Source organism: Nerophis ophidion, linkage group LG14 (genome assembly GCF_033978795.1).
Source record: "Nerophis ophidion isolate RoL-2023_Sa linkage group LG14, RoL_Noph_v1.0, whole genome shotgun sequence".
NCBI classification, from domain to species: Eukaryota; Metazoa; Chordata; class Actinopteri; order Syngnathiformes; family Syngnathidae; genus Nerophis; species Nerophis ophidion.
In genome coordinates this window covers 24,886,693-24,909,055 of record NC_084624.1, presented here as the reverse complement: position 1 = coordinate 24,909,055, position 22,363 = coordinate 24,886,693, and the positions used below count along the sequence as shown (strand labels likewise).

At 39.4% G+C, this 22,363-nt stretch overlaps 1 protein-coding gene across 4 annotated transcripts in view; it reads left to right on the top strand.

The window, feature by feature from the left end:
* The window catches only part of stk11 (serine/threonine kinase 11), a 34,196-nt gene extending 16,462 nt beyond the window's left edge, over positions 1-17,734 (top strand). For all 4 annotated transcript variants that reach the window (XM_061920232.1, XM_061920231.1, XM_061920230.1 and 1 more), the window contains 7 exons: positions 199-331; positions 443-579; positions 2,719-2,846; positions 8,648-8,705; positions 8,806-8,999; positions 10,605-10,860; positions 16,927-17,734. In XM_061920232.1, the coding sequence (XP_061776216.1) occupies positions 199-331; positions 443-579; positions 2,719-2,846; positions 8,648-8,705; positions 8,806-8,999; positions 10,605-10,813 (859 nt within the window). In that variant the 3' untranslated portion in view covers positions 10,814-10,860; positions 16,927-17,734. The remainder of the gene's footprint in view (positions 1-198; positions 332-442; positions 580-2,718; positions 2,847-8,647; positions 8,706-8,805; positions 9,000-10,604; positions 10,861-16,926) is intronic.
* The last annotated feature ends 4,629 nt before the right edge of the window (positions 17,735-22,363 follow it).

The following is a 22,363-nucleotide window of genomic DNA, read 5'->3' as shown; positions in this document are numbered from 1 at the left end:
CCCTGACTTTTCACCCCCTTTCTTCTCCATCTCACTTCTATTATTAGTCTTATCCTCTCCGCAACAATAGCTCCCGGCCTAAATTTAGACCTAAGACTGCTGGGCTTGTGCTTTTCAGAATACCTCACCATATATTGCATGAATCTTATCGCAGGCTGAACTTGAAGCTTAATGTGACCGCCTCTTTGCTTTCTGTAGGTACTTTTGCCAGCTATTAGATGGCCTTGAATATTTGCACAGCCAGGGAATAGTTCACAAAGACATTAAACCAGGCAATCTGCTGTTGACAACAGACGGGGCACTTAAAATCTCTGACCTGGGAGTAGCAGAGGTGAGCTCATCTGGAAACAAAGTGATCCTCACCCTCCTTGTTTCGAAGCATGGAAACACATGCTAAATAAAATGAATAGAGAGGGAGTAAAATGCTGTTTTTTGTGGGCAGGCGCTGCACCCATTTGCAGAGGATGACACATGTCGCACCAGCCAGGGCTCTCCGGCTTTTCAGCCGCCCGAGATCGCCAACGGCCTGGACACCTTTTCAGGGTTTAAAGTGGACATTTGGTCTGCGGGAGTAACATTGTGAGTAGTCACAGGCTTTATTATTGTGCTTTATTGTATGGACCAATTAGTGTAATACAAAACCCAAAACCAGTGAAGTCGGCATGTTGTGTAAATCGTAAATAAAAACGGAATACATCCATCCATCTATCCATTTCATACTGCTTATTCCCTTTTGGGGTTGCGGGGTGCGCTGGCGCCTATCTCAGCTACAATCGGCCGTAAGGCGGCGTACACCCTGGACAAGTCGCCAGCTCATCGCAGGGCCAACACAGATAGACAACATTCACACTCACATTCACACACTAGGGACCATTTAGTGTTGCCAATCAACCTACCCCCAGGTGCATGTCTTTGGTGGTGGGAGGAAGCCGGAGTACCCGGAGGGAACCCACACATTCACGGGGAGGACATGCAAACTCCACACAGAAAGATCCCGAGCCTGGGATTGAACCCAGGACTGCAGGACCGTCGTATTGTGAGGCAGACGCACTAACCCCTCTTCCACCGTGAAGCCCAAACAGAATACAATGATTTTCAAATTATTTTCAACTTATATTCAATATAATTCACTGCAAAGACAAGATATTTAATGTTCAAACTGTAAAACTTAATTTTTTTGTGGCAAATAATCATTAACTTAGAAATTAATGGCAGCAACACATTGCTAAAAAAGTTGGCACAGGGGCATTTTTACCACTGTTACATGGCCTTTCCTTTCAACAATACTCAGGAAATGTTTGAGAACTGAGGAGACCAATTTTTTAAAACTTTTCAGGTGGAATTATTTTCCATTTTTGCTTGATTTACAGCTTAAGTTCAACAGTCCGGGTCTCTGTTGAGGTATTTGACGCTTCACAATGCACCACACATATTCAATGGGAGACAGGTGGTGGACTACAGGCAGGCCATCTATTACTCTTTTACACTCATACCACGAAACGACGCTGTTGTAACACGTGAAAAATGTTGCTTGGCATTGTCTTGCTCAAATAAAAAGATGTTGCTTGGATGGCAACATATGTTGCTCCAAATCATGTATGTACCTTTCAGCATTAATGGTGCCTTCTCAGATGTGTAATTCACCTCCATACCATCACAGATGCTAGCTTTTGAACTTTGTGCCTAGAACAGTCCAGAGGTTTTTTTAAATCTTTAGTCCAGATGGTTCTTTTCCTCTTCTGTCCAGAGGACACAACGTTCCACAATTACCAAAAACTATTTGAAATGTGGACTCATCAGACCACAGAACACTTTTCCACTTTGCATCAGTCCATCTTAGATGATCTCGGGCCCAGCAAAGCCGGAGGTATTTCTGGGTGTTGTTGATAAACGGCTTTCGCTTTGCATAGTAGAGTTTTAACCTGCACTTACAGATGTAGTAACCAACTGTAGTTACTGACAGTGGTTTTCTGAAGTGTTCCTGAGCCCATGTGGTGATATCTTTTAAACATTGATGTCACTTTTTGATGCAGTACTGCCTGAGGGATCCAAAGTCTTAGGCATTGCCGCTTATGTGCAGTAATTTCTCCAGATTCTCTGAACCCTTTGATGGTATTACGGACCGTAGATGGTGAAATCCCTATATTCCTTGCAATAGCTGGTTGAGAAATGTTGTTCTGAAACACTTTGCTCACGCATTTGTTTACAAAGTGGTGTCCCTCGACCCATCCTTGTTTGTGAGTGACTCAGCATTTCATGGAAGCTGCTTTTATACCCAATCATGGCACCCACCTGTTCCCAATTAGCCTGTTCACCTGTGGGATGTTCCAAATAAGTGTTTGATGAGTATTCCTCAAATTTCTCAGTCTTTTTTGCCACCTGTGCCAGCTCTTTTGAAACATGTTGCAGGCATCAAATTCTAAATGAGATAATATTTGCAAAAAATAATAAAGTTTAGCAGTTTGAAAATTAAATATCTTATATTTGCAGTGTATGCAATTGCATATAGGTTTGCAAATCATTGTATTCTGTTTTTCTTTACGATTTACACAACGTGCCAACTTCACTTGTTTTGGGTTTTATATACTGTAACAGTTTATTCTTTTCGGAGGATTTTCTACAAGTTTATCATAGAAATGTTGACAAAAGAGCAAGAGGGATTGTTAAACGATATTCAAATTCAAAGCAATGATTGCCTTTATTTATCCTTCCATTTAGATACAACATTACTACAAGTCTTTATCCATTCGAAGGGGACAACATCTATAAGCTATTTGAGAACATTGGAAAAGGAGAATTTACAATTCCTGAAGAGTGCGGACCCCCTCTTTCAGACCTGCTGCGAGGTGAGTGGGAGACTTGACAAATATGACACTGTAATTTCTAAATACCTCATGTGGCGTGTTTTCATTGGGGAAAAAATACCATCTTATGATTCACTCCAGGAATTTGCGATGTCATGACGGCACAAGTTCATTTATTCATTTCAATTATGGGACTTGGGACTATAGGACCTCGGGACTTTGTCCAAATCCCGCAACTTCCCCGCACATTCTGTCCAGTCAGCGTCATTTTCACTAATGGAATGTTTCTCTGAGCGACACTCAAACGCGCACACCAAATGTCTAATCACAGTGTATTGTATTTCCCGGACTATCGAGCTCACCGTGTGAAATGAGTTATTTTCACAGAAAGATTTAGTAAATGTTTAGAAGTTATTGTCATTGTTATTCCACTAGCTGCGTAAGCTAGCTCTCCAATCAGCTAAACAGACTCAAAAACTCCACGGTGACGTCTTAGTGAATTTACTGAGGAATTTGTGAAACTAAGACAATCCGAAAAGAATGTCGTTGTAAATTGATAATACTAACACAGACACTTGAAAACATGTCACCATATTAACTAATGCTAACGATGCAAACTTCATTACATTATGACAGCACGTACAAATATGCATGAAAACCCTCCTACAGACATCACACACGGGACGGTTTAGTAAGTACAAACAGTTTTTGTTACAGCGTAAAACCTACAAATGTTGCTTAGCGTGATGGACGAAGAATCCATTCGAGTAGAAACCCTATGGTTGGTTAAAAGATGGATCGGCCCTTCTCCTGGTTAATAATTTTAAAAAGGGCACTTGCAGTAAACAAACTCATCCAAAAGAGGGTGGTATACACAAACAAGAACCCACCTGTTCAGTGTCCTTGCTTGTTTTTTTGTTTTTTACTATTTGCATTATGGTCGTCAACAAAAAAGTTCCATATCTTAGCCGCACTGTTTTATAAGCCACAGGGTTCAAACCGTAGTAAAAAAGGTTGCGTCTTATTCTCCAGAATTTACAGTATGTTTATTTCTTGTGTTGTCAAAGCAGGAACAGCAATGTGTAACAATATATCAACTCTTTATTGCTCAAACGACACAATTGTCATCCTCCCGCGGATCTCAAACCTACTTTCTACTTCTGTCTACAGCAGTAAGCCTTCTGGGTAATGTAGTAAATAAACATTTACTATCCTATGATAATTCAGCCATGATTTAGCAAACCTTTATTTATTAAAAGGCAAGAAAAAGATAAAAAATATTGCTATGAATCGCTCTCAACAGTTTGCAAATGCTAGTATCGGGCGGGGGTAAATGTTTAAAATGGACAAAAACTTTTTGAACGTAAAACATACACAGAGAATGTTTGTAATTTGTGCACAGCAGGAAGCCTTTGGTGTTGTTTCATTCCGTAATGATTATTTCCATTATTCCTAATAATTAATTAAAACAGCACAGTAAATTAACAATGCGCTCGAAATATGTGATTTTACTGCCATCCTGTGTTTACTTTTAAGTCTGTGTGGTATAAAACAACATAGTATTTATTCTGTGCTTTTGGGGATTAAGAGACCCCTATAACATTTGATAACAAATTCATAAAATCACAAGTTAAATCACAAATAAGCGTCAGGGCTGATACAGACTATCTGTAGTCAGAGAGGCCAATAACCGATATTTGGAGTCGATATTCATTTGTAGTAAAAGTTATTTAAACATGAATAGTATATGTCAGTAAACAACTTGACAAGGTTTCGAGTTGTTTTAAAAAAAAAAAAAAATTAAGAAACGTCGGACCAGTGTGTTTAAGAGGAGCATCAACGATTGCTTTTCAAAATATGGGAAATCTCCTGAAAAAAATTATTAAAAATATGGGATTTTTCTACATCACAATAACTTGCCATTTATCCAATTTTATTATTGATATAATTAATACATCATATTTTAACAGGAAAGCAGAGGAGACGTACTGCAGGCGACATTAGGAGGAGAGATAGCGATGAGCACCGCCGTTAAAGCAGCTGAGCAGACCGGAGAAGAATTCCCTTTTCAACTCAAATAAATATAAAACATAGTTTGGGAGAAATATTGAGAATATACGTAATCTTTATTCTTAAATGAATTAGAGAAACATTGGGCTCCAGCAAAAAGGGAACTTTCCTCATGCAGGGCAAAATGGCTGGAGCTTGAGCAGCTGATATTGCTATCTACTTTACTAATTATTTAAGTATTATATTGTATCTGCTGACGTAGTTCTGTTGTATTCGTGAAAATGCCAAATATCGGCGCCATAATTGGTCGAATATACTCATAACATTGCAACTTTTGCAACTACTTTTTGCAAAAAAGCTTTAAAATTCAGGCAGCAACAGTCACAAAAAGCCTGCGAAATCTTAGAGCTACAGTGTTTTACTTGGCTCAATACAGTACCTTGGATCAATACAGGATGGCGTGGCTCGGTTGGTAGAGCGGCCGTAGTTCGATTCCCAGCTTCAGCTATCCTAGGTTAGGTTACTTTTAGTACCCAAAGGTAAATTTGTTCTGCAGCCAGCAAGATCAGAACATCCATTTAAACATACAGAAAAAGGAACACCTTAGATATGCAATACAAAGACCTACAACATAACAATCATCACAAACATTGCCAAGATCTTAAACTAGTACATGTACTCCAAATTCCCCATAAAAAGGATATAATGTATACAATCTCAATCAGATAGGATTTGGGACAAGCCAGAATAAAACACCATAATAAAAGAATGAATAATACATTGCACTAAAATAAATGTAGGCAAAAATCCTACTAATGTTTTTTGTGTCCTTGAGCAAGACACTAAACCTTTGCCCCTGATGGGTCGTGGCTAGAGCCTTTCATGGCAGCTCCCGCCATCACTGTGTGGAATGGGTGTCATATAGTGGCAAAGCGCTTTGAGTACCTTGAAGGTAGAAAAGCGCTATACAAGTATAACTCATTTGCCTAAATAGACAACATGATGTCTTCAATTGGTGTAAAAGATGTAAAAAGAACAAACTAGAGTTAATAGAGTGCAGACATTCGCCACTCCAACCCAAATATGGGACTGCACCACACTGTATGCTCTATTGTTACGAGATTCCTTGCATCACTCGTGAGGCTTCCCTAAACTTTTATGTCCTTGCTCGTTCACCACTCGTGTGCAAAGTTATGTTGATACATCTTAAATTATTTTTACAAAATCGTGCTAACTAACGGCAACACATATTTCTGACAGAGGCAATTGCTATCCCTGCAGTGACAAAATTCCCACCCAGTGTATTTTATTAATATATCCAGCAGATGGTGCTCTGACATTGCGAATCTTGCCAGCATTGCATGTTTCCCTACCCACGCTATAGAAATCCCTTCAGCTGCTGACGTAGTTTTTATTGATCTGGGGCCAACAGCTGAATACTAAACACTTCGGAAGACTCCGCATCTCCCCTGTGAAATGCTGTAAAGCCCCCCTGCTAAAACAAAAGAAGTGAAGAGACTTAAACAGTGGACCTTGTATTGGCTTTATGTCAAAACAAAAGTAACAGCCCTAAGATTCCCCCCCAAAAAACCCTGGCAAGACTCTTATGTGAAGGTGTCAAGACTTGACACTAAACACTTACATGTTAAATGTATTAAATTTTTTTTTATATGGAAATCCATCCATCCATCTATTTTCTACCGCTTGTCCCGTTTGGGGTGGCAGGGGGTGCCGGCGCCTATCTCAGCTGCATTTGGGCGTAAGGCGGGGTATGCTCCTACAAATGAAGCATTCCTCCATGCAGGAGAGATTAGTTCAAGGATTTAAGGAACTTAATTAATTGCTCCACCAGCACACATGAGATGGCACAAAATTTAGAACCTGAGGTCCCCAGATTTAGCCCAATGAGTACGACAAGAACGATTAAATGATTGAGGCCTTTTGAGGGTTGGGTTTCATCAATGCCTGTCACTGTTCAATTTAAAGCATGCACTCTGCAAAGGTGTCATAACACTTCAGGCTTGTGTATGACGTTTGTGTGTGATGACACATCACCTGAGAGATAGTCGGCCCGTAATGACACTGACTAAAATAAACCCACCATTCTGATCAGCACTGCCGAGAGATCTTTATTATATGTGTTCTGTATCTGCAACACATCACCGCTGTATCATCATGCTGACATTCTACTATTGCCACATTCTGCCCACCGGATAAGAGAGAGCCAAACATGTATCATCAGTGCTCATATTCACATAGCTCACTGTTGGCAGGTCAAACTGGGGGATGTGTTTCAATATCCTAAACAGCCTGACACAGTTTGCCATACCAAAATATCAGATTGATTGAAACAAATCCCTCTAAGATACCGCCAATAGAAGCGGTTTGGAAAAGACAAAACTGTTTTGGAAAGTAGATGTCGGAACATTGACAATGACATCCATTATGAGACAATCACGTCAATAGGTAAAATTATTAACTGAATATTATTAATCAGTTAAATAAATTTATTGCAATAGACCAAAGTGTTGATTTATGTTTTGTTGTTTTGATTAATTGTTTGAGTGTAATTAATAAAAATAAAAAAAATCTGGATTCTATGGTCTGTCTGTAGCTTTAAATATGTTCAGTTCAGCTTCAGTTTATTTGGAATATGCATACGATACAATGTAATGCTGTCTTATTACAGCACGTCCGAAAAGGAGCAGGAAGAAGCGGAGCTTATTAAATCCTACCTCTTTTCATACCATAGCAATTTTATCCCATTTCCTTGTTCCCTGTAACAGAACAGTGAATAAATAAATAATATACCATAGTTAGTCAACACATATTAAATACATAAATCTCTATCTAAAAAAAAAAAAACGGTTCAAGATGTTCATAACTATCATTTTGTGTACTTTGTGAACACTTGTAGTTTGAACAGTCTCAAATTGAATTATATTAGTGCTTTGTTTGATTTCTTTGGTTAATCCTTTCCATAATTTAATTCCACATACGGATATGCTAAAGGTTTTAAGTGTTGCACAAGCCTACAAATGTTTTAATTTGGATTTAGGTTATATTTCTTTTTTGTTGAGAAGAATCGTACATTATTGGGTAGCACGTTATAGTTTGCTTTGTACATACTTTTAGCAGTTTGCAAATTCACAAAATCGTCGAATTTCAATATCTGTGATTCAATAAATAAAGGGTTTGTGTTTGTGTATGTGGACATAGTTTCCGCACAGCTGCTGCAATATTGTGCCTATGAGATTGGTGGCGTGTGGGGGGCCATGGTCTGTGTGGCGGAAAATGGCGAAGAGTTTTTTTATTTCTTTATTTTAATCAATACACACATTTCAAAAGTGCAATTTTCAATGATCATGTGCATGTATTGTTGCCTCAAACTCTAAACAACTAACGTAGTCAATGTTATGTGGGATATGATTTTCGGGAGAGGGCAGCACATATATTACATGGAAGCTCTAACTTTTAATCTTAAAAATGTTTTTTTGTTTATATGTTTATTTGTGGTTGGCTGCAACAACTAAATGAATGTATGATATCCTCCTGCTTGTTACCGCTCTTTGCGAACTGTCTTCTGTTAAAGCGCTACATTTTATACCATCAAAGACTGGTTTAGATAGAACAAATCCCACTCAAAATACTAATAAAGTGTGTTTTTTGGTATAACCAAACATAAATGACACATTTTTCTTTGGTACATTTAATATTGTACCTTGAATGTCTTCTAATCAATGATGAGGGTCATTTATGTGTTTATTAAAAGTAATCTATAAGACGACTATAAAAAAATATTGGTTGACTTGATGTATATGTTATGTTCTCAGGGATGCTCGAGTATGACCCTACAAAGAGATTCTCCATACAAAACATAAGGCAACACAAGTAAGCCATTTTGAACCAAATATGGAAACAGTTTCCACTCTTCTAAGGAATCAAAAAAGAAATGTTTGTCACTCATGCGCCAATTCTCCTGTTCTGCCAGCTGGGTGCGTAAGAAACACCCTCCGACTGAGCTCCCCGTGCCCATCCCTGCTAGTGCCGAGGGCAGGGACCCTTGGCGCAGCATGACGGTGGTGCCCTACCTGGAGGACCTCCATGGCTACACCGAAGAGGACGACGACGAGCTTTATGATGGCGAGGACGAGATCATATACACTCAGGATTTCACTGTGCCAGGTTTGTGGGCACTTTAGGCACTATTTGTTTTTTACACTTTCTCCTTAGCTTGGTGCTAAGTGCTTGCTTTTGCTTCCAAGTATTTGATGTGCTGAGGCAATGGCAGGTTATTAGTTTGACATGACATCAGGATGCAGTGCATTCTCGACGGAGGGTGGAATTAATTCTGGATGCGAAAATAATGACCATATCTTCTGTGACGTGAAGACTTCCTTCCCTTCTTTTTTCATCTGCGACCTATATCAGTTGCTAGGCAACAGCCTGCAATGATAAATGCAGCAGTCAGTGCTGACCGAACATCTACAAGTGTTGGCCCACTTAAGTCCAGATGGAGCCGCAGAATGTGAATGGAGTGCTCTAGAAATAGTCCAGTGGAGATGGTTTTATTGTTGAAAATGTGAACTGTTTTCCAGGATTCACACCCATGTGTTCAAAGCAATGTTGTACGTATTGCGTTGACACTTGTCACATAAATGCATGGCGAGAAACCGCTACGGCAACCGTAGTAAAAAAGCAGTGTAGTTCAATCATTTATGATTTAATGCAGGAGTTTAAGTATGGCATCCTGAACTCCGCCCTTGGTGAATATACAGTACAGGCCAAAGTTTGGACACACCTTCTCATTTAATGCATTTTCTTTATTTTCATGACTATTTACATTGTAGATTGTCACTGAAAGCATCAAAACTACAAATGAACACGTGGAGTTATGTACTTAACAAAAAAAGGTGAAACAACTGAAAACATGTTTTATATTCTAGTTTCTTCTAAATAGCCACTCTTTGATCTGATTACGGCTTTTGCACACTGTTGGCATTCTCTCGATGAGCTTCAAGAGGTAGTCATCTGAAATTGTTTTTACTTCAAAGGTGTGCCTTATCAGGGTTGATTAGTGGAATGTTTTGCTTTATCAATGGGGTTGGGACCATCAGTTTTGTTGTGAATGAAAAAGTGTGTCCAAACTTTTGGCCTGTACTGTATTATTCTATGTTAGCTACCTCTCTATGTTTATAATGTATATTTTCTGCTGGATCTACTCATTATTTTTTGCTGCCCTCTTTTTGTTGCAGCTGTTACTGTAATATTGTACATGGTATTTGGAATTTGTTATAAATTGTATATATTATAAAATAATATAATAGGATATATTATATACTGTGCATATGATATGTAACTATTATGTTATATTTTATATTGCTTCTATGTTACATTTTTAGTTTACATCGTACCTTTTGTTTTCACCCTCTTTTTGTGCCCTTGTGTGCATGATCCTTTCCATCATTTGTAGCTGAGCTGCTGTGTGGAACAATTTCCCTTGTGGATCATTAAAGTTTGTCTAAGTCTATTACAACTGGGCCCTGACAAACTGATTTCTGAAGCATATTGTGTGGCATTTTCTGCCTATCCTGTTTTCTAAGTCATCGTAGTAAGTAAAAATTGATTAATTTTGCTTTTAAACATACCGGGGCAATTGTATTCATCCTAAGATTGATAAAATGTTTTGAAATCTCTTCTAAAGTCTTCTGGTCCCTCTCGCACTTTAAAACAACACCTTTTCAATGGCTATTAACTGATATCACGTCCATCTTTGTGTTGGACATGTAGGTCAAGTTGCTGAAGAAGACCACGATCTTGGCCTCGCAGACTACAGCCCGCCAGTGACTAAGCCCGTCTGTGTGAACGGGACCGAAGGAGTGTCTCTAACCAGCAAGGCTAAAGTGGAACGTCGGCCCTCGTCCTCATCCAACCCCTCCCGGAAAGGGGTGTCCACAGTCAGCAAGATCCGAAAGCTCTCCACCTGCAAACAGCAGTGACGTTCCGTCCCTCTACTCTCCGGTCTCTGTCAGCAGCAGCCCACCTGGTGAGTGTGTGACTTTGCATGAGAAAACTTGAAAGAGAAAGTGGGCGTTGGGAGTTCATTCAACCGGAGACAGTTACTGAAAGAGAAAAAGAAGACACAGCCTTTGCTAATAGAACAATAAATAGTAGAAATGAGACAGATTATCATGCAGATGGAGGCGTATTAGTGGCATTCAGAGAGCGGCCGTTATTGGTATTCAGCAAGCAGTACTCTGACTCAGCTGTAAACTCTACACTCAAACATTCCCATCATCACCATTAACACTGCTGTGGGTTAGAGTGTAGCTTTTCATGAGGAAGAAGAGCACATTCTAGATAGGGACAGCGATTTGAATAGATTGCTGCTTTTTATTAAATTTTTTTTTAATGTGGATTTTGTTAAGAGTTCTTCCAAATATCATGTGGAAATGTTAAGTCGTATCTTGATTAGGAAATGGGTATTGCTTACATTTTAACCAATATCGGTACTAAATTGGTACTTACAAAACAATGCTCGAACCGGTACTTAAAAAAGTAAATCAGGCACGTTCTGGGGGGAAAAAAAGTATATATATGGAATTTTCTGACATTGACGTTGAACAGGCAAGTAATTTAAATACATTTAATTATATTTATTGAATAACTAAGTAATACATTCAAAACTAAGAAACAAAATGTGATGCAGTACATGGAGTCTTTGGAGGATCCTGTATATTTCCAAATATAGGGTCTGTTGCAATTTTTACCTGACGTTCAATACAACTGACAATGTCAGAGAAAGTAGCTTTTCGACAACGGGTCTCTCGAATATCACAAGCTACCGTCCTCCATTGGTCTCTCAGCTTATACGGTAACTTCTTGTTCACTATCAGCATGTTCGCAGGCACGTTAAGCTCAGACATGTACTCTGTCATCCATGGAATTAAAATGTCCTCTTAAAAAGTGGCATTCTCTGCTTTAACCAAAGGCCATGATAGTGCTTTGTCCAAATTAGCAGAAGCAATCTTTTGCCCATTCCCAAAATGCTCTTCCAAAAAAGCCTTTGCCCTTTGATATGCTCTGTCTGGAGGCATTCCCTGACAGCTTTGAAAAAGCTCATGTGGTTGTCCCTTTGTGTTAATTGTGCCAGGAATTGCAAGCAATCTCCAGCGTCACCTGTCCTTTCTTCAACATTGTGTTCAAAAGTTAAAGTTAAAGTACCAATGATTGTCACACACACACTAGGTGTGGTGAAATGTGTCCTCTGCATTTGACCCATCCCCTTGATCACCCCCTGGGAAGTGGGGGGAACAGCGGGCAGCAGCGGTGCCGCGCCCGGGAATCATTTATGGTGATTTAACCCCCAATTCCAACCCTTGATGCTGAGTGCCAAGCAGGGAGGCAATGGGTCCCATTTTTTTTAATAGTCTTTGGTATGAGTGGGCCAGGGTTTGAATTCCCAACCTTCCGATCTCAGGGCGGACACTCTCACCACTAGGCCACTGAGTAGGCCAAAATATCTTATAAAGGCATGATATTGAAGAGGATCTCCATCAAACACCTGGGTCTCTCTCCTTGGCAAATGAGAGATGTTCTGTTGTCTCGCCAGTAGAGCAGAAATCTCATTTTGCCTTGCCATTATGGATAGCAAATTGTTATTGTCATTAATGACTGGCATTTGAACATTTGAATTTGTTGTGTATTGAGAAGCTGAAGCATTACTGTTCACATTAGGAGCCATTGGGAGTCCAGGCAGCCTTTGCTGAAATATTTGAGATCCAACATCAACAGTAACTTTCCTTTCATTTGGCTTTGTTAAATAAGACTTTGATGTACTTTGACTGTCATACACTCCATGACCACCAGGCACAAATTAATCAGTCCCAGCATTAAGAGCAGCATGTGCTCCTTTGACCATATAAGATTTCATACCATCCAATTTTTTTTTATAACTGGTGCCTTTCACACTGCTTCCTGAAACTCTTAGGACCTCCATCCAAGCCTGAGCGGCTGCTCTCTCCACTTCAAGCTCAAATCTCTTTCCTTTTCCTTATTTCTTTCTCTTGCTGATCCAGCTCCTTCTTTTGTTTGAGCAATTTTTGACGAGCGAGAATAGCAGCCATTTCAGCCTCTGCTTTGACACATGAAGAGGAAGTGGAGGAGTTTGAAGTTCTTGAAGTCCCAGTTTTTGATCCATGATTTTTGCTTCCAACATTTGAAATGCTGTCCTCTAGCTGAATGTCATCATGCACTACTTTCTATGTGGCCTTCTCCTCCACATTGTCATTTGGTGCATATCCTGAGACTGGTCTCTTAGTTTCAGAGAGCCACTGTGTCACATCCTCAATAAATCCTTTGTTGTATTTATTGATGCTTGCAAACCACGCCTTTTGTTTGTCCTTTTCCACCTCAGGTACTATTTCCACCAATGACTCATGCAGGGAAGTTGTTTCCTTATGTAATTGCATCAAAACATCCAGTTGTTTTCACCTGTGAAACATTTTCATCATGCTCCACAAGCTTCTTTAAAACAATGCCGATACATTTCATTGTATTCCCTCTTGCTTGGTGTTTTTTTTTTAAGCTTCTCCATTTTGCACACCAAGTCCTTTTCAGTGAGAATTATTTTTCTCTTAACAGTTTCATTGAAATCAATTTCATTTACATTTGAACCAGCTTTGGATCCACTCATCTTGAAATCCAGCAATATGTGCACCACAAAATTTCAGAGAGCATATGTCCCAATCCACATTTGCATCATTAATCCACATCAAACTTTGCTGCTTTGTTTTGAAACAAATTTGACTCCATACATGAATACACTATTGCTTCCAAATCCACATTTTATTTCAGGCTTGACCATCGGCAATAAATGCATCAAATTTCCACATTTAACATCACTCCTTTTATTGTGCACAAATAAGCAAACCACTTTTCCACAGATTAATTCAATCCCAAGCAATAATGACATCAAAATGACAGCCACAGCTATCCAATATGCAGCAGTAACCAGCATCAACTGTGTCCAGGCAAGTGTACTTCACAGTATGAATGAACTGAGTTCCACATACCATGGGTTGTGCTGCACTCCTTTGTTTCATTCAGGTACTTGTTTGGTTGAGTGGTCCAAAATGCACAATTCCAGCGAAGTATCAGATGGTCGGTGTCGGATCTGTAGCCTTTTCTGTTAAAAATGTTGTGTGACTATCAAAGTAATTACCGTCTTTCCTTGAATTGCCGCTGGTGCGCTAATTAATTTAAAACCTCTTCTCACTCCGGCATTTACCAAAGGCATGCGGTAAAGGCAAGCAAGCGCTAATTATTTTTAAAACCTCTTCTCACTCCGGCGCTTACCAAAGGCATGCGGTAAATTTAGCCCTGCGCTTAGAAATTTGAGTGGGATGTAAGGATACCATCATGAAAAGCACATTTTATAAAAAAAAACGTTACTATGGTCTTACCTTTACTTATAAATGAAGTCCATGCGCGGCTCCTTCTGATCAAAAGCATTGATAACTTGTTTATAGAAGTCTGTCTTATCTTTCTTCAGTTTTAAAAGTCTCTCTGTCTCGATGGAGATCTTCCTTTATTACCTCCTGCTTCGATTGAAAGTCCGGTTTAGAAAATAGTTGTTTTATTTTTTATATGTAATCCTCCATGTTAAAAGTGCAAGCGAGAGGAAAAAATAAACGATCGCTGCTCATTCTTGCTGCTTGTTGTCACTTCTTCTGCAGCCGAGTAGTCGCAAGAAGGATAACTAGCGCCCTCTACCACTAGGATGCGGAAGTCCTTTAATGACTCATATTTGACACACGCAGCTACGGTATAGTAATAAAACATAGATGCTTACTGTTCTTTTTAGCATATTCAATAGCTTAATCCTTAAATCCCACTGAGAAGCTCTTAATCTTCTTCCCTCTATGCGATTTCAAATTATTGAAATCAGCCTCCTCCATTTTGAAAATGATGACGGGTGAAGTGTCACTCGTGACGTGACGAGTTTGACTCAGCGGAAATTCCACGCATATGCTAATTATTTTGCGAAATGAGTTTGACCCGGCGGAAATTCTAGACATGCGCTAATAAAAATAATATTTTGCGAAACGAGTTTGACCCGGCGTTAATCCTGAGCTGGCGGTAATGCTAAGCATGTGCTAATTATTTTGCAAAACGAGTTTCACCCGGCAGTAATTTTAGGCAGGCGCATACTACCAAAATGGATACATGGATGATACAGCAAAGGATTGGGAGAATGTCATGTGGTCAGATGAAACCAAAATAGAACTTTTTGGTATAAACTCAACTTGTCGTGTTTGGAGGAAGAAGAATACTGAGTTGCATCCCAAGAACACCACATGTACTGTGAAGCATGGGGGTAGAAACATCATGCTTTGGGGCTGTTTTTCTGCTAAGGAGACAGGACGATTGATCCGTGTTAAGGAAAGAATGAATGGGGCCATGTATCGTGAGATTTTGAGCCAAAACATCCTTCCATCAGTGAGAGCTTTGAATGGTTGACCAAATACTTATTTTCCACCATCATTTACAAATAAATTATTTAAAATTCCTACAATGTGAATTCCTGGATTTTTTTTCACATTCTGTCTCTCACAGTTGAAGTGTACCTATGATGAAAATTACAGACCTCTGTCATCATTTTAAGTGGGAGAATTTGCACAATCCCTGGCTGACTAAATACTTTTTTTCCCCACTGTATTATCTGGCTTTTTGTTTCGCAATGTTATACAAAATCAACTTTCATTACCTTCTGGTACCTGCTGATCTGTATTTGGGGTCTGCATATCGACACCGCAGTCAATAAGCTTCTTTTCGTCTATCTTGTTATGGGACATTCATCCTCTACTAATATAAAGTAGTGTAAAGTTCTTACTTATATCTGTCAGTAAACTGGCCTTGAAAGCACTGAAACATACCAGTGTAGTGAGTTTACATTATTCACCCAAGGAACTTTCGTTATTATAGAGAGTTCCGGTCGGACGTTTTTTCACGGGACACATTTCCAGCGTTGTTATTGCACTTTTGAGCCGCAGATGAGAAGAAGCTGCTCTTTTATTGGTTTAAGTAAAGTCTGAATGTCAACAGTTAGCTCCATCTTTGGCCACTTCCTCCACTCCCGTCCTTGCACGCTAGACCGTTACAACAACGAAAACGGAGAAAAGACACTGTCGAAGGTGAGCCACGTAAATAAGACCGCCCACAAAACGGTTAATCCTGAAGCGACTGTCAGAAAGCGGCTTGAAGATGATCTGTAAAACATAATCTGTGCAATATGTTGACCAAAGAACCACCATTACATGTTATGTAGACCACAAGGAAATGTTTTAAATTAAAAAAATAGTAATCGTACCCCTTTAATGCGCGCTTTAATGCAACGGTGTGTCTTAAATATGAAAAAAACTAGACTCGGCAGTGTACTTTATAATCCGGTGCGCCCTATGGTCGAGAAAATACCATTATTTCGTTTTTTTCTATGTATTCTTTGTTTTTCAAAGAACCATGAAGGAATTTTAAACCCTAGCTTTTACACAATTAACGACGTGTTCCAATAAAATCATAAAAACAGCTGTACTTGTGGTTCAGAGTCAAAAAATCAAATGCAAATGCCTATTCTGAATGCCAAATGACTGTGATCAGTTGTGGTATCGCAATATTCACTCCTACTTGGTGTTCATGATTACTCTGCTATTTAGGTAACAGACTAAGGGCCTGATTGGAGTGTACCTTCTGCTGTTTGCAGAATCCATTACACTTCAGTTGATTCATGGCAGTCGATTGATCAAATGCCACACGATCGACAGAAATCGATCTGTCCTGCCTGTAACGTAAATACGACTTCCCGTTCCAAAGAGCTACCCCAAGTCGTTCGTTCACACGCTGCCGTATGCTCTGGGTTTATCAGTCACGGGTGCATCGCGGAGGAGTCGCTGCGTGTTGACGTGACGATGCAATGACTCACCCTGAAGGAGCCGCACCAAACCTGTAGGATGTTTGTGTCTCTCCTTCACAACAACATGAGTCCTTCCGTGTTAACAGCGTCACTTAGGAGCAGGGCATGTGCGTCAATCTCCTTTCTTACTTTGTCTTCCAGGTGTTCTGTCCCTGTCCTCCTCCTGTCCACAGCGGGCAGAGAAACTTGCTGAGCTCTTATACCTCCATGGACCACTGGCCTGTCTTCATGTAAAAGCCTGCCCTTAAAGCGACGAGTGAAGAAGGTGGACACCATGACACATTCTCTTTGCCCTGAGATGAAGGCAACCCTCCATTTCCTCCAATGATCTTGCTTGTTAAGCTCCTGGAGTGTCCTAACTTCATGATGACCTCCTCCTATCAGGAGGGTGGCAAATGGTGCACTGGACTTCACAAGCCCATCATTCATCCTTTTTCTTGTCACATCTGTAGCAAATACTAATGGAAGAGGGGCATGTCCCTCCACTAATCTGCGCGAGTGTAGTCAGTTCTCGGAGCAAAAAGAGTCACCCGGGTTAGCAAGCCATCCGCCACAGATGCGCTGTGGCAGCATAATAGCGCCAGGAGTCATTTTTTACAGCGGTATTACAGAATTATGTCTAAAAGTGGCTTTTGGCAATTTTTTGCAGGGGTTTACAGAACCTTATAGCAGTTTTAAGGCACAGTGTGATGTGTTGGAGGGAAAGTAACTAAAGAGAAAAAGCAAAAAATTGATGCATAGTTCAATTTTTAAATCTGACAAGATGATGCTCTTGTGCTGCTACTACTACCGACATAAAACCTGCATGCTGTACAAAGCTGGAAGAGCAGACTGACTGACTGTCTTTTAGGTCAACCACCTTTTTGGGGACTTTTGATTTCCCTTAGTTTTGTTTTTCCAATGAATATTTTTTAATTATTATTTATATAAAAATGTCCCAAAAATCTGCTCTGTTGACTGTTTTTCAACCCCCCGTTTTAACTGAGAATATTTCTGTTGCTCGATGTTATTTGTATTTCCTTCAGCCACTTCTTGACATAGTCTTTGTCGTAAGAATTGATAGAGCTGCAGCTGTCATCCGTTGGTGCTGATCACAACAGCAAGAGCCCTGCAGCCCCCACCTATCTGGACACCACCCCACCCTTCTGAGAATAGATCAGAGAGCAGGTGAGTCACGACTGAGCGAAAAAGAGTGCTGCACCTTTTACGTCAGCAAGGTCAATTTCTCTCTTCACAGGACACAAACACAGGCTGAAGAAAAACACTTTCACGTCAAAAACGATGGGTAAATAGTACATTTCTCCTTTTAGTCGAAGTCATCTCCCTTAGTGTCTTCTTTGTCAAGGATGAAAGATAGAATTTTGTGCATGACTCATCTCGCTATAAAATCAGCAAGAGTGCGGCACAACGACGCAAGATGTACACACACACACACACACACACAACAGCTCAGGTCTTCTGTTTGAAACAGCGGATTGTACATTATGCACCCTTGTGGACATGCCCGTCATGTAATTAACAGCTTGATGAGTAATTAATTACATCTGTTCAATGTTCCAGATTAAAGTTAAAGTACCAATGATTGTCACACACACACTAGGTGTGGCAAAATTATTCTCTGCATTTGACCCATCACCCTTGATCACCCCCTGGGAGGTGAGGAGAGCAGTTAGCAGCAGCTGTGGCTGCGCCCGGGAATGCTGCTTTTCATCAGCTGGTCCAAGAATGATTCAATTAACTTATCATTGAATTAATTCCATAAAAAAAGTCAACAGGAATTTCTACAAGTGTATATTATTTTTTATTTTTTGCAAAACTACCACAGAGGGATATTAGGGAAGGCAAAATACAAACAAAAATCTTACAACAGGAAAGGGAACCTAACATTTGAAAATAATTTTGATTCATGAAAATCTATTCAATGCAGATGCTAATGTAAAATGTAATCTGCAGAAAATGGAAGTACATTTATTTCTAGAAATACCTATAAATGATCTGAGGTGACAATATTGTGCTGCAAATACAGTCTAGGCCAAAAGTTTGAACACACTTTTTCCACATTAAATGCTTTTTCTTTATTTTCATGACTATTTAAATTGTAAATTGTCACTTAAGGCATCAAAACTATGAACGAACTCATGTGGAGTTATGTACATAACAAAACAAAGGTGAAATAACTGAAAAAATGATTTATATTCTATTTTTTTTTTTTTTTTTTTTTTCCTTTCCAAAATAGCCACCATTTGCACTGATTACTGCTTTGCACACTCTTGGCATTCTCTCCGTGAGCTTCAAAAGTTAATCACCTGAAACGGTTTTCACTTCAAATGTGTGCTTGAAGCTCATCGAGAGAATGCCAAGAGTGTGCAAAGCAGTAATCAGAGCAAAGGGTGGCTATTTTAAAGAAACTAGGATAAAAAAAAACATGTTTTCAGTTATTTCACCTTTTTTGTTAAGTACATGATCCCATGTGTTTGTTCATAGTTTTGATGCCTTCAGTGACAACCTACTATGTAAATAGTCATGAAAATAAAGAAAATGCATTGAATGAGGAGGTGTGTCCAAACTTTTGACCTGTACTGTACATTTATTTCTAGAATTACCTAAAAATGATCTGAGGTGACGGTATCTCGCTGCAAATACATTCTCGTCAATCAAAGGTTGAGTAAGTTTACTTTATTCTAGTTTTATTGTACAAAGAGGGAAATGTTGGCCTGTAAAGAAAATATATTTTAAATGATGACTGCAAGTAAGTAATTCATGTTAAATATTTAATTTTAGACTTTGGAAAAACTTGAAAGTCAAACGGCGTTATAAAACAGATTGCGTTGGACTTTGACTCGGGGGGCGGGGGCAAATTTAGAGAAAAAAATGTGTCTGGGGGCCAGAATATCTATTTTTAGAAACATTCATACATAACCTCCCAATGTCTGAATGAATGCTAAAAACGTTATGACAGACCTTAATAAACGGAATGGGATTTTAAATTTTTTACTCAGAGACACCCAGAATGTACATGAAAATAATGAATGTGGGATTTACAAATATTAACTAGCAACAATAAAACACTGAATATTGACAACATATGAATGTCACTACCCCCCCCCCCCTTTAATCGACATATTTTACAATCAACCGAAACGCAACAAAAATGCAACAAACAACGAAATATGAATGCAAATGGTAAAAAATAAAAACCCAAGTACAATCTAATATATCACTAAACTTTAGAATTTTTTTCAATGTTTAATCAATCAATGTTTATTTATATAGCCCCAAATCACAAATGTCTCAAAGGACTGCACAAATCATTACGACTGCAACATCCTCGGAAGAACCCACAAAAGGGCAAGGAAAACTCACACCCAGTGGGCAGGGAGAATGCTGACTATGAGAAACCTTGGAGAGGACCTCAGATGTGTGCAACCCCCCCGCCCCCCTCTAGGGGACCGAAAGCAATGGATGTCGAGGGGGTCTAACATGCTACTGTGAAAGTTCAATCCATAGTGGCTCCAACACAGCCGTTATGATCTCCTTCCGCGTCTGTCCCTGACACCCGCATTTCAGGCTGGCCTCTGTGGAAACGCTCCCCACCCACTCTGCTTGGTGCCTCGTCTGAGCTGCTGTGACTTAGATTACCATAGTAACTAGTATATCATGCAAAAGTGCAGATTCCAACCATTTAAATACTTTGTATAGTTTAAGACTTTATTCTGGTTTTATTGTACAAAGAGGGAAATGTTTGTCATTAAGCATGCTTGTGCAGGTAATACATTTTAAATGATGACTCCAAGTAAGTAATTCATGTTAAATATTTCATTTTAGACTTTGGAACCACTTGAAAGTTAAAGAGCATCATAGAACAGATTGTGTTGGACTTAGTGGGACCCAGACTGTGGAAGACGTCTCTCAGTGAGTGATGTTTGTTTCCATAAATGGTTGTTCGGTTTACCGGTACTAATAAAGTACCGCTATTCTAATTGATTGAAATATATACTATACTGCATTTGAAAAGTACCGGTACCGTCCTTTCATCCGAATCCCCGCTGTGTGGTGGTGACCACAGAGCCGAGGCGCATGATGTTGAGTGTGTTAAAACACACACACAAAGTGCATACAAGCAATAACATCTTAGAGCGAAGGAATGGCAAAAAATGACAATTCTACTGGTTAATAGTGTGCGTGAAGCGCAATATGGAGGTATTTGGACTTTAAAACTAACAATAAAGGAGACGCTTTAAAAACACTGAAGCGCCGCTCTGCAAGTGTTGCTTTAAAGCAATGTGACGATTAGTATGAGCACCTTTGCTTCATACTTAGATAAACATTTAAATAATAAGCATTCAGATCTGCATTAGGAGTTTAAAGAGTGACAGGTAATGATGTTGTTACACCTGTACTGCTGTTTGGCTCTAATGCATGCCAAAGAAGAGGAGCTCCACTTTCACGTCAGAATGACAAGACCGCCAATTGTGACAATCTGGTTGTTTTAGTATTAATTTTGCAGGACACGTGCAAGCTCTACTTCTCTCTCTCTCATTGCTCGCCCACTCACTCACTGACGTCGCTCAGCCAACAGTGTATCTAGTCGAGACTACTATGATTACATCAATATTTTTTAACCTCACATATCTTTTTTTTAATTTATATTATTTTTATAAACTCAATAAATATGTCCCTGGACACATGAGGACTTTGAATATGACCAATGTATGATACTTTAACTACTTTGTATCGGATTAATACCCACATTTGTGGTATCATCCAAAACTAATGTAAAGTATCAAAGAAAACAGGAATAAGTGATTATTACATTTTAACAGAAGTGTAGATAGAACATGTTGAAAGAGAAAGTAAGAAGATATTAACATTAAATTAACAAGTACATTAATAATTTTCTATCACTTGTCTTTAATAATGTAGAAAAAATATTAGAATGATTAATGACACAATATGTTACTGCATACGTCAGCAGACTAATTAGGAGCCTATGTTTGTTTACTTACTATTATAAGACAAGTTGTCTGGTATGTTCGCTATTTTATTTAGAGACTTAACTGCAATAAGAAATATGTTTTTGATGTACCCTAAGGTTTTTTGTTAAAATAAAGCAAATAATGCAATTTTTTGTGGTCCCCTTTATTTAGAAAAGTACCAAAATAATTTTAGTACCGGTACCAAAATATTGGTTTCGCTAATTCCCTTTGGGGTAGCAGGGGGCCTTGGTGCCTATCTCAGCTACAATCGATCGGAACGTGGAGTACACCCTGGACAAGTCGCCACGTCATCGCAGGGCCAACACAGATAGACAGACAATATTCACGCTCACAGTCACACACTAGGGCCAATTTAGTGTTGCCAATCAACCTATCCTCAGGTGCATATCTTTGGAGGTGGGAGGAAGCCGTAGTGCCTGGAGGGAACCCACGCAGTCACAGGGAGGACATGCAAACTCCACACAGAAAGATCCCGAGCCTGGGATTGAACCCAGGACTACTCAGGACCTTTGTATTGTGAGGCAGACGCACTAACCCCTCTTTCACCGTGCTGCCATCGTTACAACACTATTTCCATATTT